Source organism: Bicyclus anynana, chromosome Z (genome assembly GCF_947172395.1).
Source record: "Bicyclus anynana chromosome Z, ilBicAnyn1.1, whole genome shotgun sequence".
Lineage (NCBI taxonomy): Eukaryota > Metazoa > Arthropoda > Insecta > Lepidoptera > Nymphalidae > Bicyclus > Bicyclus anynana.
The window spans coordinates 10,663,385-10,690,164 of NC_069110.1; the positions used below are offsets into that span (position 1 = coordinate 10,663,385).

Genomic DNA, 26,780 nt, shown 5'->3' on the forward strand with positions numbered 1-26,780 from the left:
AAAATTGGTGTGTATAACCCGAAATTTTACTCCAATTTCTATTACCGGTTCTATTCGTCAGTCACTTGAAATTTCAGTTTTTTATGGTTCAATATGTAGGTAATTTAACAATCTTAGAATAGAACTCAAATAATAAATCGTATTTAAAATATATTTTCTAAAATAGTAAAAAACTGTTTTCATTATGATTCAGCAATGTATCATATGTATGGTTCAACTTAAAGGATTTTAACAATCTTAGAAGGCACACAACTTTAGTAATAAATCTATTTAAAATGTATTTTCTACAATGGTAAAAAAAAAAAATGCTTTCAGTATGATTCAGTAATGTTTCACAAGGTTCAACGTGTAGGCATTTCAACAATCTTAGAAGACACACAACTTGAGTAATAAATCGTATATAAAATGTATTTTCTAGAATAGTAAAAAAACTGCTTTCAGTACGATTCAGCAATGTTTCACAAGATTATACACGTAGGCATTTCAACAATCTTAGAAGACACACAACTTAATTAATAAATCGTATTTAAAATGTATTTTCTACAATGGTAAAAAAAAATGCTTTCAGTACGATTCAGCAATGTTTCACAAGATTAAACATGTAGGCATTTCAACAATCTTAGAAGACACACAACTTAAGTAATAAATCTATTTAAAATGTATTTTCTACAATGGTAAAAAAATGCTTTCAGTATGATTCAGCAATGTTTTACAAGATTAAACATGTAGGCATTTCAACAATCTTAGAAGACACACAACTTAAGTAATAAATCTATTTAAAATGTATTTTCTACAATGGTAAAAAATGCTTTCAGTATGATTCAGCAATGTTTTACAAGATTAAACATGTAGGCATTTCAACAATCTTAGAAGACACACAACTTAAGTAATAAATCTATTTAAAATGTATTTTCTACAATGGTAAAAAAATGCTTTTAGTATGATTCAGCAATGTTTTACAAGATTAAACATGTAGGCATTTCAACAATCTTAGAAGACACACAACTTAAGTAATAAATCTATTTAAAATGTATTTTCTACAATGGTAAAAAAATGCTTTCAGTATGATTCAGCAATGTTTTACAAGATTAAACATGTAGGCATTTCAACAATCTTAGAAGACACACAACTTAAGTAATAAATCTATTTAAAATGTATTTTCTAGTATGGCAATAAAACTGCTTTCAGTACGATTGAGCAATGTTTCACAAGATTAAACATGTAAGCATTTCAACAATCTTAGAAGACACACAACTTAAGTAATAAATCTATTTAAAATGTATTTTCTACAATGGTAAAAAAATGCTTTCAGTATGATTCAGCAATGTTTTACAAGATTAAACATGTAGGCATTTCAACAATCTTAGAAGACACACAACTTAAGTAATAAATCTATTTAAAATGTATTTTTTAGTATGGCAATAAAACTGCTTTGAGTGTGATTCAGCAATGTTTCACAAGATTAAACATGTAGGCATTTCAACAATCTTAGAAGACACACAACTTAAGTAATAAATCGTATTTAAAATGTATAAACTGCTCTCAGTACGATTCTTTAGGTTCAACATAAAGACATTTCGACAATCTTAAAAAGGCACACAACATAGGTAATTATTGAGTATAAAATGTATTTTCTAGAATGGTCCTGTAATGCACCTATTTAACTTTTACTATTTACTAAACTTGACTAAATTCCTTAGAAAGACATATGACATTTATTTTAAAATAACAATATTTTTAATTGATAACACGTACCTACCTATCTACTTTATTCAATGCGGCGCATTTTAATCTGCTTAAACTTAACCAAAATAATGTATATAAGGCTTTGAATATTTATTTCGAATAAGTATTTTCGATAAAAAAAATCAATGTTCTTAAACATTGATTCTTTTTATCGAAAATACTATCGCACGTTGACACTTTTATAAATATAAATAGAATATAGATAGAAGATACTAAGCAATTTAATAAGCCTCATAAAAAGCAACCTCTGGCTTATTAAGATATTGTTCAGCATCACTAAAATCAACTTTTTCCATGATGTAGGCAACAAAATGATCTATATTTTTTATCTAGGTATATTCTATCGATCTGTAGAGGTCTCATATTGCCACATCACTTTCGTAAAATTTTAAAATGTATGCCGGTCATAGGCCCATAGCAAAAGGAACATTAATAACGAAGGTCAACACAAGGGCTGGGCAGGGCTGGGTCAGTCACTGAGAGGCAGAAATCTTTCTTGATTTACCGACCTAGTGCAAAGATCATCACTAGGGGCGCGGCTGGGTCTCAGTCATTGAGTGGCAGAAAGCTTTCATGATTTCTAGACCCAATGCCACTGCCAGGGGCGGCGGCACGGCGTTTCCAATCTGAAAAAAAAATATATATTTATTTATCATTTAATAGGTACTCCATCCATACATAGCATAGGGTCCCTTCGCTTGATCCTGACTTCTTTCATGCTCATCAATCCTTTCAAATAAGTTCGTCAGTTAAACTTACTCCTGACCTGGCACTTAGTGGGAATGTCCTGTATTTGGTCCAGGAACGTTCGCCTTGACCTTTCCGTTCACACTATCTTTGAAACCTTTTTGTCAGTCTCCTTTCATTCTTCCTTTCTAAGTATCAAATTAAATCATACTTTTCTTGATTTTGGTCACAACTTTACATTTCACTCAACAAAAAGTCACCTGTCTGTGTTTGTCCTGCACGGAGCCGGCGAAGAGGAAGGTGTCGCGGAAGCCTTGCGAGCGCGCGCATTCGCGCACCGATACCACGCGGTGCTGGTCCGGGTGAAGCACGCGGCCTTGCTTGCCCATCGGCTCGGGGTCCGTCACCGTCGTGCTGAAGTAGCCCTCCCATTCCAGGCGCCCTGCACATTTTTTTCAAGTAAAACTTCTTTATGCTTGTCTCGAGGGGAAGCGAAAAATTCATTAAGATACCTACACTGTCTCAACTGGTTCTGTTTTCTGGAACAAAGAACTGATTTCTAAACCGTTAATTTATTTTTTGATGACACGGCAAAATTCACCAAGACTGGTTATTCCCTTACCAGAATTATGAATCACGCAGGTAGAGTCTTTCAGTTGCTGTGATTTGCCGCATATCCCTCTAAACGATTAATATCATCTACGATACAAACCTCGCTGAAAGACAGACACGCTGTCAGAAGGATAGGGTATTTATTGACTGTCTGTAACTTTTAGATATGAATAAATTTATCTTCTGAAACCTGATGTATTTCCGGCATTCATCATAAATGACAAAGCTAATCTGTAGTCTATTAAGAAAATCAGCAACTCGATCGAAGATGCAGGCGCATCAACAAAGAGACGTGCTCGCATAGATCAGTTACCGTAGAGGCCGGCCCAATTGCTGTGTCGGTTGGCTGTGTGCGGCAGGCACCACGGGATAAGAGTGTTCTCCTGCTTATCAGCACGCGAGCACGCGCGGCCCGCTGCGCACGCGCACACGCCGCGCATGGCGCCGCTGCTCGACCGACCGTGCTTCTTGTCGTCGTACCGATATTGCAGCACCTGCATAGTTTCCAATTTAAAGCATACGGGAGACCATAGTAGAAAGTTATTTGGTATTGGTAGTTATTTGGTATGGTAATTTAAAATAACAAACACTGTTCCACTATTCCTGTAGATGGCAGCACGCATCGCCCAATTAGAAATTTTCGTAAGGTTGCACACGGTGCATTGCGGCGGTGCGACGCCGGAGCAGTGTCGCTGCGTCGTCTTACATAGAAATATCTGTGGCGTGCACCGGACTTGCAACTTTGATAAGGTGAAATCTTTGCGTTGCGACGTCGCAACGCATTCACCAACTTACTCCTCAAGTCAAGCGTGCGTAATGAAGTTTTACTTCACAAACTTTCAAGACAATAATGATAAAAGTATGATCTTCCAGTAGGTACACACCTGAGACTTGGTTCCATCCGAGAGCGTGACAGTTATATTGGGAAGGTCCCGCCAGTCGGAACCGGGCGTCATGGGGATTCGAACGATACGCGCCTGTATCAGCGGCGCTGCGTTCTTGCAGATGTGGTCCCGCAGCTTGGCGCCGTCGTTGCCGCTGCGGACCGTGCGTTGGAAGTACGACTTAGGTGGTGAGGCATATTCTATCTCAAGTTCGTTGGCCCCGTTGTCTATCTGGGGCAGGTCGCTCATCGCATCCCTGATCGTGCAAGTACGCCGAGGGGCCGAAAAATCCCACATTAGGCCGTTCCAGAAGAGCTTCCCGTCAATGGTGGTTGTTAGCCGGCTGGCGGCGTGCAGGCTGAACGCGTGTGTCGGCTCCGGGAAGTGCGGCAGTCTGAGGCCGGGCGCCGCCGCAAGCACAAAGACCCGTCGCCGCGTCTGCGGCACCCCGTAGTTGCCCGCCTGCAGCACGCCAAACCTGCACTGGTACCCCATATCCAACAAAGCCCGCATCGTCAGCTTCAACACCATGCCCTTCTTGTACGTGACAAAGTTCCGCACGTTCTCAAGTATGACGTACTTCGGCCGGTAATAATCGCAGAAGGAGAGAAACGACACCACCAGTGAGTTCTTGAAGTTAGAGTACTCCCTCGAGTTGAATCGGTTCATCCCGGAGAAGCCCTGGCAGGGTGGGCCACCGCACAATAATTCGACTTCACCCTGCCGCGGAAGCCGCAGGCCACGCGCAGTGTGCGTATCGCCGGCCAAAACCGCCTCAAGCAACTTGTTGCAGTCCTCGACGAAAACGGTGCAGTTCTCATTGTTCAGAGAGTAGGCGTGTGCGGCAGCCTCCCAGTTCTCGACAGCCCACTTGCACTCGGCTAAACCGGAGCGGTGCAGCCCGTCCGACAGCCCGCCGCAGCCCGCGAACAAGTCCAGAGTCATCAAAGGTCTCACTTTGACATCTTGACTTTCGGCGTCGCTCTGTTCTACAGTTCTGCTCGACTTCCCTTTCCCCTTCCCCTTGCCTTTTCCTCCGTTTTTGCGACCTATGTCCAGCGCGTGTTGAGGTACATTCCGGAATCGACCCGAAACCTCGTCGAAGCTTCGTCTGAAATACACTCTGCTGGGATCCTTCTCCGACCATTCGTGTATCTTGTCCTGCTGTGGAATGTTGTCTACGTAGACCAAGTTGCAGAGTCCCACAACGGCCAAGAAGGGAATTTCTATTATCTTATCGCTCCAGTACACTACATTGAGATCCTCCTGATGCGGGAACTTACTTGTTGTGTTCTCGGGTCTATACAGCATGTTGACCCGCAGATAGATTTTGTGTGGCGGCACGAGCGGTCCGTAGCCCGCCGCGGTCACGGCGTCGATGTAACCTACACAAAAGGGCTTGCGTGTATTGATGTTGGAGCCCCGTAAGTAATTATCGCTCTTCCTGTAATACTCAGGGTACATTTCCTCATCGACCTTTATCTTCTTCATTTTCAAATTCTTATTCCCTTTACTCTTGTTTTGCCTTTTATACTTCTTTTGCCATTTACTCTTGTATTGCATTTTATACTTTTTTTGTCCTATACTCTTGTCTGGACTGATGGAACAATTTTTAAACTTAAACGTCCCTGGTCTTAGAAAAACTCCACATCCTTTCTTATAATCGTTGTCACGCCATTTAACATAGGTCCATTTGGTTCTGATAATTCCATTAACTATTTCCGGCTTCCCTGCAATTTCTCCGAACACCTGGGGAATGGCTTTAATCTGGCGTCTCATCGTACGCTCGCATGATGGGCAAAATCTATATTTCCTATAGACGTTTGGACATTCTGGGTCGTCTGGAAGATCTTCGAAACGTGCAGTAAACATTTCGTAATATTTTTGATAAAAATATGTTTTACCATCATCTTCAATCGATTCTTCATCTACTTCTTTTCCTCCAAATTTAAACCAATTTTTCGGTGTTTCTCGTTTTTCGACATATGCTTTTCTTAAAATAGATGAAATTGGGAGACCGTGATAACATCTATCCCCCAGAAATACTTCCCGCGCATTGCCGACTTCACCTAGTACAGTTTCAGATGCTCTAATGAAAATTTGACCATGAAAATATTCTTTATTATTAAGTCTTACATCTTTCCACATGTAAGTCACTCTGGCAACTAATGAAGGAACATTTGGTTGTGCAGTTTCTACCGTTACAAATTCTCCCACGGTGAATTCTCTACCATCAACTTTAACTCTTTCATAGTAGACTTTTGTAGCATCAACCTGGATGGGTTCCCCTATCCACTTAATATTTTTGTTGCTGAATTTTCTCCGCTTTGGTTCAATAAACTGTATCACGTCGAGTATTCGCTGTCGTTTACGATCTGCTGCAATATGTTTTGAGTAATTTGCAGAAATTTTCTGCTTTACCGTCAAGTTAGGACAGAGTCTTTTAACACAGGCATTCTTAGTGAGGCCGTTGCCACCGAACTTGGGCATCGCCCGACACGTTTTACACCGTCCACAATCTGGTAGTTGACATGCTTCACACACGCCACATCTTTTACTTTTAGAGATACGTTTACCATTTGTCTTATCTAATTGATCAGTAAATAAACTTTCGAAAGTTTTTTGTACAAGAGGAGTAGTAGTCGCTTTAGTCGCCTTTTTATCGACTTTTTTGTATGAAATTTTAGTGCAGGATTCTGTCTTATCAAATTTATTTCCAATTAGTTTAACGAGTTCTCTCATACAGGGCAATGTTATCCAGGGTTCTACGTCTTTTTTTGGCTTCAGACTTGCGACTTGATCACAAACAAACTGAGCATGTTTATGGAGCATTTCTTCGGTAATTTTTTTGTTATCTAAATAGGGAATTGTATGTCCTCTGAGTATTTTCAATAAATCTTTATAGTTTGGGTATAGATAAAAATATTCTTGTATGTAATCTACTACAACTTTAGTGAGCCATATTCTTTCATACATGTTATTCATGAGAGGTGTGTATTCTGGACTCGGCTTAATTAGATTAAATTCGCCAGATTTAGTAGATAAGGTGATGCAGTTCTTGTTTCCATCAAAACTGCGAATACACCTGTTACCCAAAAAATATTAAAATTGATAAGTTTACAGTACATCTTACATTATGATTATGAAATAGAAACAAATATTTTACCATTGTAAGATTGGCCCAACATCTTTAACTGGAAGTGATTCTTCATCAATTTCAGAAGAGTCAGAGCAAATGGACTTAAGATATCCAGACATAAGAATTTGAACATCACTTTGTACTAGCCCTGCATCAATTGGACATAGGTGGCCATGCTCATCATATATTGAAAATCCAGTGATATTTGTTTGTGGTTTCTCCCTTTTATCTATATTTATATAAAAAAAAGTCGTGTTAGTGACACTATTTATAACTCAAGAATGGCAGAACCGAGTTGGCTGGAAATTGGTGGAGAAGTAGCTTAGAACCAGGAATTGGCTTTATGATACTTACGGTAGGGTAGAGGTTGGGTAAGGGTAGGGTAGAGGTAACAGGGTAGAGGTTGCAGGGTAGAGGTGGTAGGGTAGGGAAAGGGTAGAGGTGGTAGGGTAGTGTTAGAGTAGGGTAGGGTAGAACAAAATCTAAAATACTTTTAGTTTGTTTGTTGTTCTATGATCTGACACGCACAGTGTAGGGTTCCGTTGATTAAATGAGCAGTTTAATCCTTTTTATTATGTACAGAAATACCGATAACAATACCCCACACCATTGAATAGACGAGAAAAAGACCACATTTTTTTTTTTTTATTTTCTTTTTTACACTTTATAGACGTAATTAGTAAACCAAATTTCATCTTACTGACAACTTTATTTTTTTAATTAACAACATAATTAGTATATGCAATTTTCGATTTCCTATTACGTTTTTTAAGGTGGTTGACTCTTTGCGTAGCAATTACTACTTAACTGTTATAGTTTCCTTGCATTTTAATTATATATCCTATTCTTGTGATTTTTTTTGCGTATCCATAAACAACCGTTTAGCCGGTAGAGGGTGGGGACAATTGACAAAAATGATCTCTTAAAAGCTTAATATTTTTCAAGCGGATCCCTAAATTGAAAATGTTGGTAGAAGACTCCTCAAATATTTCAAATACCTGGTATCCAACGATACCCACTATAAAATACGCGAATAAAAAAAAATTACATGTAGAGAAGGTACACTAAAAAAAACTTTTGAAGATTTTATTTTACGACTTTGTAGGTGTGCTAACTTACAGATTTCTAGTAGTAATAGTCTCTGCGCTAAACCGCGGTTGGACTCACAGACAAGACGGAAATGGCAAAACTATAAGGGGAACCCTTGTGGACTACGGAACCGAACAAAACAGCGAAAATTTGATTTAACCCGATAATTATGCTTAGGTATTTATTAGCGAATGTAAACAACTTCTGTAGGCACGCAAGATTGTCGAACAATTATGAACCTTACATCCCTAAGAATAAGAGACAGTAAAAGTATTTTATTTTAATTAAATTTAACAAGCTGAAATAAGTTTTTAGAAGAATCTTAAACAAGTAAATAGATTTACTTGCAATCAGCCCTAGCTTAGCACAGGTGTTGATACTAATATTATGAATAGTCTATCCAACAGAATATCCTTATGGCACACCCTGTGCCCTACGACCGCTTCCAACCGTGACAAAACGTACGGCCCACCAGCCTTTACGCCTCTGCTTTTTAAATATCTGATATATTTCTATACTATAATTATGTATACCTTTACCTATTAACCTTTCTATTGAATCATTTTATTTATTGCTGAAATGAAAACCTTATTAAAATCTGTAACATAGTATGAAAGATCTTTGCAAACGTCCAGTAGAAAATACTTCATTCTAATCTATGTAAAATGATAATGATGATATTTCTAGCGACGCCTGCGTCTTTGTCTGCGTCAAACTCAAGCCAGAAAAAAAATTTAATAAAGCATTTTGTGTTTTGGTATAATATAAATAACTATAGGCATTTGAGAAAATACAGACAAACATTTTTTTTTAGTTCAATTCTTATAAATTGTTTGATTTAACTTAATGGATTAGGTCAGGTTGTGTTTAAAAAATTATGAGAATATCAATGAAAGTACTTGTATACAATAAAATGCACATTGTTTGATAGTACTGCTTACCAGAAGCTAAAATAAAATTTTCATTAGTCAATGCTATAGACTCTTCTACTGCATTCTGAGGATGGCCTTGATAGTAAATAATATCTGAATTGTCTAAATATTGAGTACACATTGTACATTCTTTAATGATTTTCTTAGGAAGATTATTATTTTTTTTCACATTTTTCTTTATAGTTGAGTGGGAAACTTTGACAATTTTTGTTTTTTTCTGAAATCAAAATTAATAAGGAAGATCTGGAATTATCAAATATATTAGAACATAAGGTATTTAGCAGGGCCTCTATTTTTCACAAATCCTGTAATAATTATGAATTTTTCAGCAATAAACAGTATTTTTAATATTCATTTTGAAACTTCATCCAAATCAGTTCAGCACTAGCACACAAGATTTGGCCTTTATAATATTAGTGTAAAGTATTTGAACCAAATTTTGTAATGATTTTTTAAAATAATAATGGTTTAAAAAAATTTTTTCAAATCGGTCCAAGTGTTTGAGTAATTGTTGTAACATACACAGAATAAAAAACACCTCCTTCTTTTTTTTGGTTGGTTAATAAGTTAAACTGTCTTTTAAAATTACAATGTATGCCGGCAGCTGGTACCCAAATTAATCCAATTTACAGGTATCAAACTCCAGTTCACTCTTTCCAGTTCCAGAATGTTGGAAGTATACCGTCATCAACTATCCAATTTGTACACTGCCATTATAATGTAAATAAACTTTTATTAATAATGATCAATAATAACAGAGTGTCATCAACCAGCAAGCTAATTCACTATCTTTGACTTACTAGTTGACATAACCGAAATTGATATTCTTTGTACCAAATGTCATCCGGTGCCTACTGGTGGATATCTTAGAGTAGATAGATGACATTTCTCAATTGATTTGATGTTTATTTTAAAAGGTTCATAATAAAGACCAAAATAGAATGAATAGGCTGGTTCATAATAAAGACCAAAATAGAATGAATAGGCTGGTTGACAGCTGGACAGGCTTATTACTAAAATACTTGGATTTTCAGAACTGTAAAAATGTAAAACATGAATAATAATAACTTACATTATTTTTATTTTCACCTTTATACCCTAGGATCCTGCGCCGTTTTACAGGAAACTTGCTGGTAATTTTTAATGGAATACTTTTTCTTTTAAAGACACACTGTGTTCTGAAAAAAATCCCACAATTATTCATCATCAGGCCATCAGAGCCTCACTTCTTTCAGGAAGGAAAAGGAGCTTAGACCCACCATGTTGCTCCAATTTCGTTTGGCATCAGTTAGTTATTATCTATTAAAACAAACTATAGCTGTTGTTTTTGGAAGTCCATGCAAGAGGTATATATCCAGCAGTGGAAGTCTATTCACGTTGATAACGATAACGATAATGATAGCCATTAGGCACTAGCGGACGCCCGTGACTTTATTCCAGTGAAAGTCCCATTAAAATCCATACAGCCGAAACAAGGATTTACCCGAACAAACATACTTACAGACAGTCTAAAGTTTAAAAAAGCTTGTTTGTATTATGTTACAGTTTAAATTAGTTATTTACACTGAAACATGCTTATTTTGAAATCACAGAAAGGCACTTCAATTATACCTATTCAGTAGTTCAGTGAAGTATTGATTATTTATAATCTTACTTGCGAAGTGTTGTTGTTGCCGAATCTACGTCGGTAGTAACTTTCTTCTCCCCAGAACTTCCATTGCTAGAGAAACTATCGTTTTTCAAAATAGCAGACATTTTTGTACATTAACCCAAAGGCCTTTTAGCTTTATGAAAACTATAAATCCACCATATTTATTTACTTGGTGACGAAAAAGAAATATAAATTACAAGGTATTCAACTTTGATATGAGTTAAAGAATAAGTTGGACTGTAGAGACGAGAAAGTTCGAAATTGGAATTTGAAAATTGACAAAAAACGTGACCTCAGTTAATTCGCGCATTTACAGCTTCAGCTTTGCCAAATTTCCCTAAAATCTAAGCTAAATTCCCCGAATTCGGTATAGGCAAAATCCGCACATGATACTAATATTCAAATTGTAAAATTCATGGGACTTTTTTAATGAAATAGAATAAAATAACTATGTTACAAGTTCAAAAACCTCGGACACTCCTAGTCCTTTGTTCACCGATATTTTACAACATAAATAGGCACTTTAATAAAGCAGTAAAAAAAATCACGTAGGCATCTTCTTTACTTTAAATTGAATTTTGAAGTTCAACTCTTATATCCATATTATGCGATTTAAGAGTTGCACTTCAAAATAAGTACTACTAGTAATTTAGGTACCTACCTACTAAATAAGTACCATAGGTCATAGGTACATTTTGATTATTATTTATTGTGATTGTGAGTCTGTCTTTATAACTTACTGTTGGATGCTGTTTTTTTATCCAAATAAATAATAAATGCATTCAGAAACATAAGCTTATTTGACCTAATGGCTATACAAATTAGGTATGCTTATTGCTTACGCGGAATGGTTCAAGAACGCAAGAACGCATTTCCACATTCGACAGGCAAGCCAGGCTTTGCGTACTAAGAGAGCCAGCCTTTTTGTCATAATTTGAGGCAACTTCCCGCGGTAAAATATTTAAGATAAATAGTCCCGAGATCTCCACGAAGATGGGCTAGCACGAAGAACGAACGAAATGTCATAAAATCGAATACCTACAATAATTATGATGATTCAGATAACCCAATCGGGCGTCCGCTAGTATTTAAATAGCAGACAACCGCGGTTTCACCTACGTAGTTCCCGTTTCCGTGGAAATACGGGGACAATATATAAACTTAAAGCACCGAGAGATAGTGTAACTTCATAACAGTGAAATGATAATAAAAAAATAAATATATTTTTTTTCAAATCGGTTATGTAGTTTCAGAGCCTATTCAATGCTAACAAACATCCAATCAAATATTTCCGCTACAAAATATGAATATAGATTTAGTGCAATTATGATAAGCGTTCTAAAGCTATCTATCGTCCTTGTAGCAGTTTACGTCTTTTATTAAAGTAATAAGCCGTAATTGGGATGATAGTTTAAATATTATATTTTAATAAAATGCTCACATGGTTCGAAAAGTAATTATCCAAAAACGCAGTTATTTATAAAAAAATTGCTTTACCATTAGCTTATTCGTAGATTTGTACATTTAAAACAAACAGTCGTCACACCTATTGCGTAAATCATCTGCTATTATTGTCTAAATTCGTAGTTTCATAGAAAAATAAAATGCCTAAAACATAATTAACCGATTAATTCAGAAGCAGATTTTGAAATTCCTAACGTTTTCCCCGCATAAAAGCATTCCCAAACTGGGTTGAAATTCCCTGCAATTAGGGGAATTTTTCACAAGGTGGCAACGTTGAATTCCCGTAAATCCCAGTGCCATAGAGCTTGGGCAATTATTTATTCTAACCTCAGACGAAAGCTAATTTCACTATTATTCTAACAGGCTTTGAGGTCTAGCTTTTTTGAGTCGAAGTTTCGCCAAGCGACAGAACTTCGACAATCTAAATTACTATTTACTCCTCAACTCAGACTAATTAGACCTCTATGCCTGCAGCCGTGCAGCATCTACATGACCGAGGATAAGGTGAAAACGTCGATGATGATTCGCAAAAACGACCCATCTCAAGCAGTGGGTTGCCTTGGGCGTTACTTAAAATAAAACTGTAACAGGTCGAATTCTGTACGAAGATATTTTGAATTTTTTTGTTGGAGAGTACTTTATAATCGATACCGAAGCCAAAAGTATAGGTATTATTTTACTGTTGCTTGGCATGGCTTTTTTTTTACTGTTGCTTAATTAATAGTTATACAACTTAACAGCCACAATGTCCTACAAATTGCGTGGTGCATTATTTCGTTTTTACACTCAGAAATGTTTATTTCCTGATATCTCAGTTAGCTACCAGAATCAAGATTTTTTGTAAATAAAAAAGTTGATCGTCTTATCGAGATGAAGCTACTCACGAAAAATTAACTTGATAGTAGGTAATCAGTTGTAAAAAATGTTCTACGGATCCCTGTATAAAAAAATATGTATACTGTAGGTAATTTAGATAGAAGGGAATGAAATAGATGTTACAAGTTAGCATTGATTTTCACGCGGACGGAGTCGCGGGCGTCCGCTTGTACACAATAAAGATATTCGAACCTATATGTGCCTTCTTAGGTAGGTAGGTACATACCTAATTTTAGATCAAAATAATTGTCTGGCGAAGTTCTTAGTGTCCCGATGTACATTAATAGATTCTCTGGAAGTGGTTTAAATTGGAATTACAGAGAGTTCCTTTATGTGGCACATCGTCTGATTGAAAGTTATATTGCAAGGAGAGTTAGGTATATTAAAATCGTTAAGCATCTTACTGCTTATCAATAGTAATCTAAAATTAAAAAAAGAACCACAAATCACTGAATTGATATCTTAGAGTTCCGTACCCTACGGGTAAGCCGGGCAATGATATTTATATTAAAATATCGTTGGACCCTATTACTATTAGGTATCTACTAATGCCAGCCACTCACCATTCAATAAGTTCACGTGCCTGCAGCGCAAACGGCAGGACATCCGATAAAACTGATCGTGTGTTGAAGTAATGGCCGTTGGTTGCATTTCATGATGTCATAATTATGTGTCATGCAGATCGCGACCAACGACCATTTCTCAGATTACTTTTTGATTTATGTTAGTTTATGTTAGACCTACTTACCTACTGATTTAAGTATACTAATGCAATTTCTATTTTGATTTCTCGAAACTTGACGAGTTCTCAACGCGCGCGTTGCGAAGTTGAAATGGCAATGGACGAGGCTCATAATTCGAAAAGCCGATAGACGTTGGATCTGAAGATGCTGGAATAGCTTGCCTAACTTATGATGTAGGTTTGATTTATTAAAACCGGCACAGCCATTATCGCCACTCGACCAAGCGATGTCAAATAATGTAGGGAAAAATCAGTGTTCGGAGATTAGGTACTATGATGGAAAAAGAAAAATAAATTTTATAATTGGTGAACTTGTGTTAATAAAAACTTATAATAAACCTGTCAGTGTCTGGGCTAAAAGCATTATACTTATTGAGAAAAGGGTGTGGGTTCGAATCCGGTCCGTGGCATGCATCTCCAACTTTTCAGTTGTATTCATTTTAAGAAATTAAATATCACGTGTCTCGAACGGTGAAGGAAACCATCGCGAGGAAACCTGCATACCTGAGAATTTTTTTAATTCTTTGTGTATGTGAAGTCTGGCAATCCGCATTGGGCAGATTATGACACATTGAGTTATTCTTTCTTGCAAAAAACTCTCAGTAGCTGCCGGTTAGTCCACCACGCTGGCCCAATGCGGATTGGAAGACTTCACACACGTAGAGAATTAAGAAAATTCTCAGGTATGCAGGTTTCCTTACGATATTTTTCCTTCACCGTTTGAGACACGTGATATTTAATTTCTTGAAATGCACGTAACTGTAAAGTTGGATGTGCATGCCTCGGACCGGATTCGAACCCGAATAGAAGGTCATGTCTCTCGAAGTCGTCGTCTTGGAAGTTTAGAGTTTGTTATTGCCTCATTGCCAATGAGTCTTCTAGCACGTTTATCATGAATCCAAAGCAGCAAGCTGGTATTTGCGCAACCATCACAAATGCGAGCAATACTCCATACACGATCGAACCTGTGCTTGTTATAAGTATAGAAGCTGTTCTGGTGTGAAGTACTGTTTCACTCTACTATGGATGCCGAGTTCACTTCTTATAAATGGGTTATTAAAAAATAAACTAGCTGCCAATGAAGATGATTTTATTTTACAAATAAAAATCAAAACAATATATTCGCGGGTGAAACATCCAATGCAACAATATTAGCCGTTGCCGGTTAGCTGATATCTTATTTTATAAATTTTCAACATTATAATGATAGAATTATCTACCTAAGAGAGCTATGGTACAAAATGTAGACAATTGAAACCAATTATTGAAAATTCCGCAATTATACTCATCTACTAATTAATTGATTAATACCTAAAAATCAATATAGTTTTATGTTCAGACAAGATTCACACAGGAACTAATATCGAGGATAATTGCTCTAGACATACCTATCTAAATCTTTGCGAAGCTGTCATTACCTCGAGTTAACCTTATTTTAAAAAACTATTATTGACAAATTATAGAAATATTCCCTGCTAAATTAAAAGGTATGTAGTATTACTTATTCAACGTCCTGCGCTTTATATAATCATTTATTTATTTTGCTATCATCCGCGAAAAGTCGACGAACCCATGCGACGACGTCACCCAGGTCTGACAAAATACTCAGGAGGTGTTGACTCTACAACGTGCAATTGCGTTGTAGAGTCAACATCTCCTGAGGATGCTCCGGTTTCAGGGTGAAACGTACGTAGAGAGTATTTTGTCGGACCTGGGTGACTTTGTCGCATGGGTTCGTCGACTTTACGCGGATGATAGCAAAATAAATAAATCATTATATAATCATGATGAACTTCCGCAAAGTAACGTCTGCTTCTATCCAATCTTGCGCTTTGCCGCCTTTTATAAGGCGCGCAAAACGTTTAACAATTTATAGGCTAGGTACCTTCATGAACGCCTGCGCAAACTGGCAAACGACTGGGGAGAGCATCGAAGATTCAGTCATCCGCTCAAGAAGAAAATCCTTTGTTTTACCGCGAAAGTCAGCGTATACCCCACAGCATGCGTCGGTATGCAGCGGCTTTCGATATGCAGGCGAAGGTATAATGGCGCATATCAGGATTCCGCCATAATATTCTCTAGCGTCCTCTTCGATTCCCGACAAAAATCAAAACAGTGTTGCGATACCACGAGTTCGATCAAGTGCATCGTGAGTATTTCGCTACACGCTGATCGATCATAATTCAATGAGACCAGAATTTAAAAGATGCATTTAAAATCCCCAATCTGTATTTAAACACCGCACAAGGTAAATTATAACTTTTCAGTGAAAACAGTTTAACCAACTAATGCTTTGAGTGTCAATGGCATATTACCAAGAAAAATGTTCAAAGATTTAAAATCTACCTAGGTTGTTAAGCGATCTCAACTAGAGGCCGATGCCCGGGGCGAATGCACTGCTCGCTTTCCCCTATGGGCACCACGGGAGCACCCGAAGGTTAATTTCATATCCCACCCCGACAGCTATATTTACCCAGCGGGGAAAATAGAATAATTTGCTCACATAATAGCAGATAACGAACCAACATCCTGGATTGAAAATAATGGTCTGATTGAATTTAACAAATATAGTAAGTATCATATATAATACCTAAACAAATATAATTATGTCCTATATAAATAATACACAAAATTAACACATAATGTTTAACAATGAGGTAAAACAATTTATGAAAACTTAAAAGTTAAAAAGTTAAGCACAACATAAGATACATCGCATAGACAAAGTGTACAAATTACATTTTTATCAATAAATAAATTCGCACTTATGCAAAAACAATCGCACATAGAATATTATGTATTAGTTAAGCAGGACAATGGTCTCTTATAAGGTAGGTACACACTCGTTGCATTCCTTGAAACAAAAACATTAAACAAATCTGAATTAGCAAGATTAATGTAAACAGGATATGATATTATCGTTATTTGCTATGGTAGGTAGGTAATTAGACGAGTATATATAGTAATATACCTAGTGTCTCGCTCGCGCTCTTTAAACGAGACTTATCCTATTAAACAAGAACACAAATATACACCTAAGAATATATATACACGTACACTCATACCTACTATTTATTGTCTCTTCAGGGCTATGTGTACCTTAGTTGTCACAAATAAAAAATCGATTTAAAAAAATAATTTAATATAATTATATAAAATGGCAATAGAATTATTTTCACTAGTTTTACTAGTGTATATTTAATATAAGTATTTCACCATTGTAGTAGCCTCAATAGTTCAACCTTTTAGGGGTTGATTATATTCACGAACTGAAAAACTGAACAGGTACAAAATACTTAATGCTTCGTTACAATAAAATACCTAACACAGTAAGCGAATCATATAATTACAATTAGATAATAATTAAGTAAACAAAAACCTCTTAATAATACATAACTAAATATCTAACTACTTAACTAATAAAAACTAATAAAACACAGTCAATGTCAACTATAACAGTATAACCAAATAACGAAACAAACTGTCAATTAATTTTCATCTGCACCTCATTCTCGATCGTGTCAGTTACGGCTTAAATCTCAGTAGGTGTCGGGCGCCGCGTATGGGTCCGCATGTGTCGGGTGATCATGTCGCGACGACACGCCGCGTACGGACACGCCGGACACCGGTACGGCTTCTCACCTGTGTGCGTGCGCTGGTGCGTTGCCAGGTGGTCCGAGCGGGAGAACACCTGACCGCAAGCAGAGCAAGAGTACGGCTTTACGCCGCTGTGCAAGCGCGCGTGCCGCGTCAGCATGTCGGAGCGAGCGAAACGTCGGCTGCATATCTCGCACTCGTAAGCACGCACCACGTCCGCCGCCTTATCCCTGTGTCGAGAAGCGAAATGTTTGGCCAGACGATCGTAGACGGAGAATGTTTGGCCGCAAGTATTGCAAATGTGCCCGGGCGCCTCCTTGGTAACTTTCTGTGTTTCCGACTTCAAAGACAGATCGAGAGGTGCATCGTCTGGCGTATCCGTCTTGTAAGAGTTCAACGTGAGCCAGTGTGGTGGCGGGTAATGGTTGTTGTTTCGTATTTGCACGGCAAGTTTATCAAGCAGTTGAGAGAGCCTTCTTCGTTTACACATATATTTCGGACTTTGCGGTATAGAGGCGGTTTCCGCCATGCTAGACGCAAAGCTGCTGCTTCCTTCTCCGAGCCCTGGCGGCACGAGAGATGGGTGCCAACCTGTGAACAATACAAAATAAAATTCATCATTATCAACCCATATTCGGCTCACTGTTGAGCTCTGCAGCAGAATGAGAGGGGTTAGGCCAATAGTCCACCTCAACACCACGCTGGCCCAATGTGGATTGGCAGACTTCACACACGCAGAGAATTAAGAAAATTCTCTGGTATGCAGGTTTCCTCACGATGTTTTTTAATCACCGTTTGAGACACGTGATATGACACAACTGAAAAGTTGGAGGTGCATGCCCCGGACCGGATTCGAACCCACACCCTCTTGAGGCATATCCACTAGGCTATCACGTCACAAAAAAATCCAAGCCAAGGGAAATAATGTATCAAATTATTTCCCTTACCTTTAATAAGCTACTTTTCATCCTGAAAAAAAAAACCATGGTTCCCGCGGATTTGTGAAAAAATTAATTCCACGCGGAAGAAGACGCGGGTGTCCGCTAGTAAGTACATATTCTCAAGGCAGGTGTCAATTTTTTTATTTATTTATCCAGTGAGATGACAAAACCACAAACAGCGATAGAATTCATTGCACCTTGAGCGCATCTGTTCGCCGTGGCTAATGGGCGCGACCCTTATCCTTAGAACCCCATTGGTAAAACGAAAATATTTGTTAACCAATAAGACGTCTTCGCGGCAACACAAAAGGGATCCCCTAAAGTTTGCGAAATAGATTTGAATACTGGTTCAAACTTTTTCATTCAAAGGCGTAACTAAGGCTGTTGTATGAAAGTGGGTTGGCTTTTGCGAGGGTAACGTATTCAGTTACTTAGTTGTCTATACATACGTTGTTTCTATAACTAAAGCAACTATAAACCTGTAAGTATACTTATATAAACAAATAAAAGTCACTCATATAAACAAATAATTCTAATAACTAGCAAACTGCTGCGGTAGTTTTCATGGTATTAAATCTAATAGTGGAGGGTCGAGACAAATATTATAGGAGAGAGAAACGTAAGTATATTATAACATTAAAAAATCTTCAATTATTATTATTCACGTTACTATAAAACTGCTAAACCTTAGTTCATTTAGGTACTGTCAGCCCCCACGAATATTCTTGGGGTTTTTATTAAGTTTATATATGAAAATGTTATTGACATCTATATCTTCGAGATGCGTGGGGAAGTGAGTGCTATGTAAACCGATACACCATTGTTTAACTATATGACCCTGACCTATATGATATTTAATAAGTCTCGAGACATCAACTCATATAAAAAACTTTTATCACACATTTTCACCATTTTCAATATCGTAATGTACCTATCATTCATCATTACGCACATGTGTCGTAATGTAATATAAGACCTTTGTCATCCGTCTAAACACGAACGGTACTTTTTAAATCTTGGCAGAGTTTTATTGTCAGAAAAGTGCTTAAAATTTTATGAATAAAATTAACTTTGTGAGATAAAATATAATAAAAAGCCATTGAATTCTTTAATTTTAATAATTTTGATAATAAATGTCAACCATTTATCTGTATCAGAAACACAAAAATATTAATTTACTTTATTACTAATAGTAACAGTTTTTGGTGCATTTGTCTAAAAAATACAAACGCTGGTGTACGCACTTCGTGATCTGTGCAAAAATGGCAAGCGTATCATTTTTATTTAGTTTCATTAGATTTATAGTATTTAGAAGATAACAATTAGGATAGTCTGGTGATAGAAGGGCTGATTCATTTAATAAGCAAAGGATCAACCTGGCTGTCTAGCGCGGAAATGCAGCCAGTATTCTTTCCACGTGGGCATGATTTGTATAGTTATTAGAATAGAACTAGTTAGCTTAAGTTCCATAATATAATAGGATTACCTACTACTTATTAATGGAAACTGAAAGTGGCGCTAAAACACCGGTTTTATCGCGTAGGATGCGAGCCACTGTGTACAATGCACGCCATTGACGATCAATTATTCTCACGTTTATGCGGCACCCACGACTATAACTGATCGTGTATTGACTGCGTGCATGACGGCTCGACTTATGAAACGTCTTCGCTGCCGTTTGCGCTGCAGAAACGTGAGAATAATTGACCGTCAATGGCTGACTCAAGACGCAAGCATGCGAATAGTGTTGCCAGGTGTGAGGATAAAGCTGGACATAGTAAGCTTTTCTAATCCGTGTCCGGCCGAAATAAACATTGTCCGGATTGTCTGGCGTTTGTTAGGCTTTAGATTTCGCAAACGAGTGAACGACTAGTGTGCGTGGGAACATAATTTTACTTAAAAAAATCTTCGTACCTACTAATACTAATGTACACAAAATCCGCAATAATGTAGGTTGTCCGGCTTTTAATTTCAGCGACCTGGTAACCCTACATGCAAGCATGGATAAAAATATCAGTTGAATAATTAAATATAGTTGAAAACCACGTGGTTTTATTTTCATTCTTTAGAAGTTAGCCTTTGACTACAATCTCACCTGATGGTTGCAATCAAAGATGGAAGCGGGCTAACTTGTTAGGAGGAGGATGAAAATCCACACCCCTTTCGGTTTCTACACGATATCGGTACGTCTTTGTCAGTAGGGTGGTAATTAGCCACGGCGGAAGCCTCCAACCAGCCAAATGTTAATGAAAATAACAGGGACAGCTAAATGTGCTTTCTGAGTCAAGTCACACCACTATCTTCCCAACTCTGGACTGAGAATTTAAATTGAAAATTTCTTAGAACTAGGAAACCTCAGATGTCTTATAGTCCGACCTTGGATGGACCCAAGACCTCGTGATCCGAAACCACATAGCTAACTACTGAAAAAAACGAGGCAGATAAAACAAAAATGCGAAGATGCAAGAGGTCTTGCGGTGAGAACAATAACTAATTAACAATAACTAAACAGTGAAGCCTCTATTAAATCTCGCTTTCCTCGCTCTACCTCAGTAGAAACAAGAGTCTGATTGTAAAAAGATACCTTACTACGCGAGAAGATGAAATAGTTCCGAAAAAATCCATAGTTCCCACGGAATTTGTGAAAAAGCACGACGACGTAAAATAATAAATGGTATGTTTATAATGTATAAACTCCCTCTTGAGGTTCAAAAAACAGTCACAATGATCCAAGTTCACTCAAATATATATTTATGGCTGTTTAAGAGTTTTTGAAATAATTAAATTTTTCCACACGGTAACGTCAATTTAAGAATAAAATACAAGAAGATATGTTCCTACTCGTAGGTATGGATCTTCCACTGCAACGCCGTTACTATTGGATCTACTAAGAGGCAGAGTAAGAGGTGTCATATTTAAGTTTTTGCTTAGTAGGTTAGGTAGTATGGTACTCACATCAAAACATAGTGGGTGAATAGGCGTTTTCATGATAATTTTCTACCTCAACCTTGCAAATAGTCATCATTTTGCTTCATCAGACATTATTATTATCTAATATACGAGGTCAAACGCACGACGTGCAATTTAAAAAAAAAATGTTAAAAGTATGATCCTTAGTATAACAATTTTCCCTCTTTCTATTTAAGATGAAAATTGTAAACAAATCTATCTGTAGCAGGTACTTAAGTTTGTTTACATTTTTCATCTTAAATGCCCTAAATAAAAGCTTGTTTAGAAGCTGTTAGGTAGGAACTACAGTTGCAAAATAACATACATGTCTCACATGATCCAGTCAAGCATAGATGTTAGGCATCCTATCTAACATGAAGTTCCCATATTTTAGTACGGCAGTTGTGTCTCTTGCTTGCATTCTTGATCGGGAGATGTACTTAGACACACAAGAACTGTGTTGCGTAGGTACAGAGAACGGTACGTAAGGTCGGCGGGTCGGGCGTGCGACCGTCGACCGGTCCTGCTGCCCCCGCGCCGTATACATTGGACATTCACACACTGAACATCGATGGCTTTATACACACGTTCATCGCACAATACGCATCGCGGCCGACTGAATTCGAATGCCATATGCCGATGCCGAGCCGACTGTGGCCTGCGGGCTGGGCATGAGTCTTGGCAGAACAGGCGGAGCAGCGCCCGCGCCGCCTTCCCCACGTTTACCCGTCGCATGCATGTCTATTTGCAAAATTTATCATGCATGTCTACTTATTTAAAAAAAAGTCGGTTGTCTGTAAATTCGGTTAGTTGAACGTGACTACGTCATAAGAAATTACTTGGAATGGTTTCATTTTTCAAAAGATAATGTGTGTTTTTGTAAAATATTGTTTAATAATCTTCATAGACCAGAATATGCTTTATATCTTGTAAAAAAAGTTGTAGAGCGAGATATACTTTATTTCTTGTAAAAAAAGATGCAGCCCTAGAGCGAGGGAACGACGCATGACGTCATCTTGTTTCGAGTTTGCGTCTGGGTTCATCAAAATATAAGACGTCACGTCAAAAAAAAAAAGATTCCGACGAACTAATAACCCCCTCCTTTTTTTGAAGTCGTTAAAAAAACGAAAAGGAGACTTAAACCCACGTCTTACTAGATACGGGCATAAGTTAGTTATATCTGCTTAACGTCTCCAAAGAGTAAAAAAAACTTTTGCAGGTTTATTTTTTCTTAAAAATATTTGTGATATCCTATTTTTTAATGACCAATATTCCATTCCCCCCCAACTAGTCGCCAAAGACTGTGGTTAGGAGTGGGTACGACAATCGGCTAACGGGGCGGGGATCGAATCACCACCCCTCGGTGATGAGTCCAAATGCTCTATAGACAGTTCATAGGAAGTAAAACTATAAGAAATTGTAATGTTACTATCCACAGAACAGACAACGCTAAAAGTCTAGCGACTACTTGCTTAAAGTACTTAAAGTGACTACTTTTTTTGTATTCTTGACAGCAAACCCTTTCATTTGATATCCATATCATGGGGGTGGATTTCAAACAGCTAGTCCGCCATCTTTGTTTATTAGCTAGTCATGTATTGTCACTAGAACTCAGAGCTTGTGCGAAATTTCATCCTACACGAAGACCGGGAAGTGGGTCAAATTAAGATTCCAAGATTTGTCTTTGCTACATAGTTAAAGTGATTGGGGAGGCCGCCATATTGGATTTGTAATGACGTTTTTAGCTAGTCATGTACTGTCATCAGCGCTCAGAGCGTGTGCAAAATTTCATCCTACACGAAGACCGGGAAGTGGATCAAATTAAGATTCCAAGATTTTCTTACACACATAGTGAGTGAAGCTAAAGCGTGTAAAATATAAATGATTTTTGATATTGCTTTTTGGATTCTGAAAATATTCTGCGCCTATTCGCAAGTACGCAAATCACACGAGAATACCTTCTGCGTGATTTTATAGCAATCACACCTGCATCATTACAAGTGATTTCATTTTCATCAATACATATACTCGTAAATAATATTGAAGTGTCTGTTTGTGATTTCAAAATAACTGTCTTGTCCCAAATGCTTATTAGTTCACACGATACTAAAACACATACAAAAATTTATTAAATTATTGAAAAGAAAGTTCATGGTTCACTAACTACAATATCTCGCACAAAAGCTTATGCACAATATAAATTAATATAATTGATTAATATTACAATTCCCTATGTAGGTAGTAACTTACCTCTCTGTGTCTTTTCATAACAATCCATTAAACAAATTATAAAATTGTGATGCAGAAATATACGTAGGGTTGCCCACAACTAAAACAAATCAATTTTGCAATGGTCATCCGTATACTTGTATCAAATTCATCTCAGCCTTCATCAAGTATCGTAAATCGCAAATGGCTCAATTTTCGAAAAACATATTTAAAAAATTACGTAAGCATATTTAGTTTGAACCTACACTGATCTTATTTTCATGAATATTTTTATACAAAAGTAAATTAATTTTTGAAATTTGCACGAAAACAGCCGGTCACGTGACAGGTTAGCTGTGACGTCACATTTTAATAACCAAAAAAAAAACTATGGGTCCTGAGGTGCTGGAATGACAACCCCGCACTAGAAAGCTCTATGTTTGCCGACCCCTCACCAGGTGAACTGACGACATCAAGCGGGTTGCAGGGATTCGCTGGATGCTTGCGGCTTAGGCTCGTGATATTTGGAAATATCTACCCCTAAAGAGTTAATTTAAAAAGGGTTGAAGCTTTTTTGAAATAAATCGTTCATGTTTTGAGTTATATTTTTGAAAAATGATTAGTGGATTATTTTTTATACATGTATATAAATAAATAAAGTAAAGTAAGTACATATAAATAAATAAAGTAAAGTAAGTACCGGCAAAAACGTACCGCCAAGCGATTTAGCGTTCCGGTACGATGCCGTGTAGAAACCGAAAAGGGTGTGGATTTTCATCCTCCTCCTAACAAGTTAGCCCGCTTCCATCTTAGACTGCATTATCACTTACCATCAGGTGAGATTGTAGTCAAGGGCTAACTTGTAAAGAATAAATAATAATAATAATAAATACATAAAGTACTAGTAGATACCGCGCGGTTTCACCCGCATGATTTTCATTTCCGTAGGATTACCAGGGATAAAATATAGCCTATAGCACTCAGGGATACCTACCCACCAGTGAAATAATTTTTCAGTATAGTTTCAGAGCCTATTGCGTTCGCGTTGATGCTGTCCATAGAAATAGTTTCATGCTTAATAACCCTTGATACTCATTTAACTTAATCCGCTATCGGATTTGCAAATATAGTTTATCATAAATCTGTGCATCAAGACAAAAATAGAAAATTGTCTTAACTCCGGACTAGAATAATGCCTGGGAAAAGTCATTTAATTATCCCAGTTAGCACGTAATTTTTAAATTGTATTATTCACGAGTATTTCTATTATAAATGATAGTACTTCCCTACTCGTAAAAGAAAGGGATTTAGAAATCAATTAGCTAATTGGCGCTATTACCTGCCAGCTAGAATACATTTCATCTTCGTTTGATATTATCTGATACATCGTCGTTTGATATTATGTACTTTTTATCTGATACTAGCTGACGCCACGCGGTTTCACCCGCGTGTTTCCCGTTCCCGTAAGAATACGGGGAAAATTTATCCTCGATAAATGGGCTATCTAATACTGGAAGAGTTTTAGAAATCGGACCAGTAGTTCCTGAGATTAGTGCGTTCAAACAAACAAAGTCTTCGGTTTTTATATTATTGGACTTACATTGAGTTATCGATTTGTTACACCGGGTTTTCATTATTTTATAACCATAATAAATTTAATTTAGGTACTTCAAATAAAGTAGGCATAGTTACAGGTAACATTTAAAGTTACAAGTTAAGGGTTAAGGTTAAAGTACAGTTTTGAAACGACAGGTTTGACTATTTGTTAAAACTACCACCGAAATCCCAGGTTCAAGTCATTAATCCATCGTCATCAATTCTAGAAACTAAGGTTTTGAAATAATCTATAAAGAAAATTCTTAGTAAAATTAAAGTATTTTGAATAAGTATGTATATTCAATCATCATAACCACCAACTAACTGGATATAGAGAGCCGTGATAGCCCAGTGGATACGACCTCTGCCTCCGATTCCGGAGGGTGTGGGTTCGAATCCTGTCCGGGACATGCACCTCCAACTTATCAATTGTGTGCATTTTAAGAAATTAAATATCACGTGTCTCTAACGGTGAAGGAAAAACATCGTGAGGAAACCTGCATACCAAAGAAAAAAAGTCTGCCAATCCGCATTAAGCCAGCGTGAGTCTCCTCTCATTCTGAGAAGAGACTCGAGCTCAGCAGTGAGCCGATTATGGGTTGATCAAATAAAAATAAAAAAATAACTGAATATTTGCAAAATAAATAAGATAATAAATAAAAACTTTTATTGAAAAATGTCACATTTAAGATAATTAAATGTGACATTTTTCAATAAAAGAACTATAAACATAAACTTACAAATAACGAAGATATTAGTAGTTTTGTTTTACCGCCCTTACAAATCTAACGAACATTATGGACCTACGACGTCATTAAATATTACCACTTTGTATGAGTGTTTTTCAGAGATCCGCGGCAGCGCCGCAAATCTGACCCTTTAAATCCCTGATGCGCCGAAAGTAATGATCACAGATACCCTGTTATTTTTACAAAATAGCTTTACTTACTTGCATACTCCTAATTTAAATACAATTAAAAAAAAACTGTCATCATCCCTATTGTTGTCAACGATCTATAGCTACAGTATAAAATTTTCATGAAATTTCTTCACTAGTTTTTTATTTCATTATTATTATGAGAATTACTAACAGGAGACAAAATGTTTACGAAGAAATAAAAAAAAAACTTACCTGACATGTTTAAATTTCCAATTTTAGGTTTCTGATTACCACCAATAAAAGCTTGCATTTTAACGAAACGTACAAACTATTTGAAAACAAACTGATGAAAACACACTTCAAACACGAATATGTACTTATTTTTATGTATACGAGTGAAAAAATTAAAATTCTAACTGTGATGTAGCACGCGCGATGTCCTCTCAACGAATGAGTCCCGTTATAAGAAATCAGCGCTAGGGTGGAAAAATAATAAGGCCAAGTTATATTGTTGTGTAATGAACTCTAAGAAGGGTCCGAACTCTAAGCAGATGGAGGGTTTGCGTGAGAATCGGGGGCGGCCAGCGACTCTAGCAGCTGTCTTGGCTCTTACGAGTAGGTAATAGGTATCTTAAAGTAGGACTTTGCTACTTTGTTAAGCCTCTTGGCGTAGGTACCTTCGACACTTCGTCCAATAGGTTTATTTATAAAATATTATTACGTAACTACCGTTAAATTTTCTTCTTGTTGTGATCGTTGATCCTAGAAAAGCTTTATAAGCTTTTAA

The 26,780-nt window shown here is 37.1% G+C and overlaps 2 protein-coding genes across 5 annotated transcripts; both read right to left on the reverse strand.

Moving 5' to 3' along the window:
- Window positions 1–137: 137 nt before the first annotated feature.
- LOC112047809 (DNA (cytosine-5)-methyltransferase 1) lies at window positions 138–11,068 on the reverse strand. 3 transcript variants are annotated; one of them, XM_024085065.2, is made up of 8 exons: window positions 10,744–11,068; window positions 10,162–10,267; window positions 9,099–9,306; window positions 7,096–7,297; window positions 3,930–7,014; window positions 3,359–3,539; window positions 2,694–2,875; window positions 138–2,372 (listed from the first exon to the last, which is right to left on the reverse strand). In XM_024085065.2, exons 1-8 carry the CDS (start codon window positions 10,842–10,844, stop codon window positions 2,274–2,276), a joined length of 4,164 nt encoding a protein of 1,387 aa, XP_023940833.1. In that variant the 5' UTR covers window positions 10,845–11,068; the 3' UTR covers window positions 138–2,273. The 3 variants fall into 3 exon arrangements, with proteins under 3 accessions (XP_023940833.1, XP_052746460.1, XP_052746461.1); XM_052890500.1 differs by lacking the exon at window positions 10,744–11,068 and adding an exon at window positions 10,349–10,662; XM_052890501.1 differs by lacking the exons at window positions 9,099–9,306; window positions 10,744–11,068 and adding an exon at window positions 10,349–10,661.
- Window positions 11,069–14,895: 3,827 nt separating this feature from the next.
- On the reverse strand, window positions 14,896–26,392 carry LOC112048416 (zinc finger protein ZFP2). Of its 2 annotated transcripts, none has more exons than XM_024085939.2 (2): window positions 26,246–26,392; window positions 14,896–18,010 (listed from the first exon to the last, which is right to left on the reverse strand). In XM_024085939.2, the coding sequence occupies exons 1-2, from the start codon at window positions 26,301–26,303 to the stop codon at window positions 17,355–17,357; spliced, it is 714 nt and encodes a 237-aa protein (XP_023941707.1). In that variant the 5' UTR covers window positions 26,304–26,392; the 3' UTR covers window positions 14,896–17,354. The 2 variants fall into 2 exon arrangements, 1 of the variants encoding a protein (XP_023941707.1); XR_008252295.1 differs by lacking the exon at window positions 26,246–26,392 and adding an exon at window positions 21,635–21,971 and having other exon boundaries at window positions 17,870–18,010.
- Between the last annotated feature and the right edge of the window lie 388 nt (window positions 26,393–26,780).

What these genes read in the sequence shown, in the direction of transcription:
- LOC112048416 (XM_024085939.2), bottom strand. Translation starts at nt 26,303, where the DNA reads ATGCAAGCTTTTATTGGTGGTAATCAGAAACCTAAAATTGGAAATTTA. An exon ending in TGGAAATTTAAACATGTCAG is followed by an intron (nt 18,011 to 26,245) that starts GTAAGTTTTTTT and finishes TATTGTTCACAG; the next exon opens with GTTGGCACCCATCTCTCGTG.
- LOC112047809 (XM_024085065.2), bottom strand. Translation starts at nt 10,844, where the DNA reads ATGTCTGCTATTTTGAAAAACGATAGTTTCTCTAGCAATGGAAGTTCT. An exon ending in GTTGGGCCAATCTTACAATG is followed by an intron (nt 7,015 to 7,095) that starts GTAAAATATTTG and finishes TTTGGGTAACAG; the next exon opens with GTGTATTCGCAGTTTTGATG. An exon ending in TGCAGGACAAACACAGACAG is followed by an intron (nt 2,373 to 2,693) that starts GTGACTTTTTGT and finishes TTTTTTTTTCAG; the next exon opens with ATTGGAAACGCCGTGCCGCC.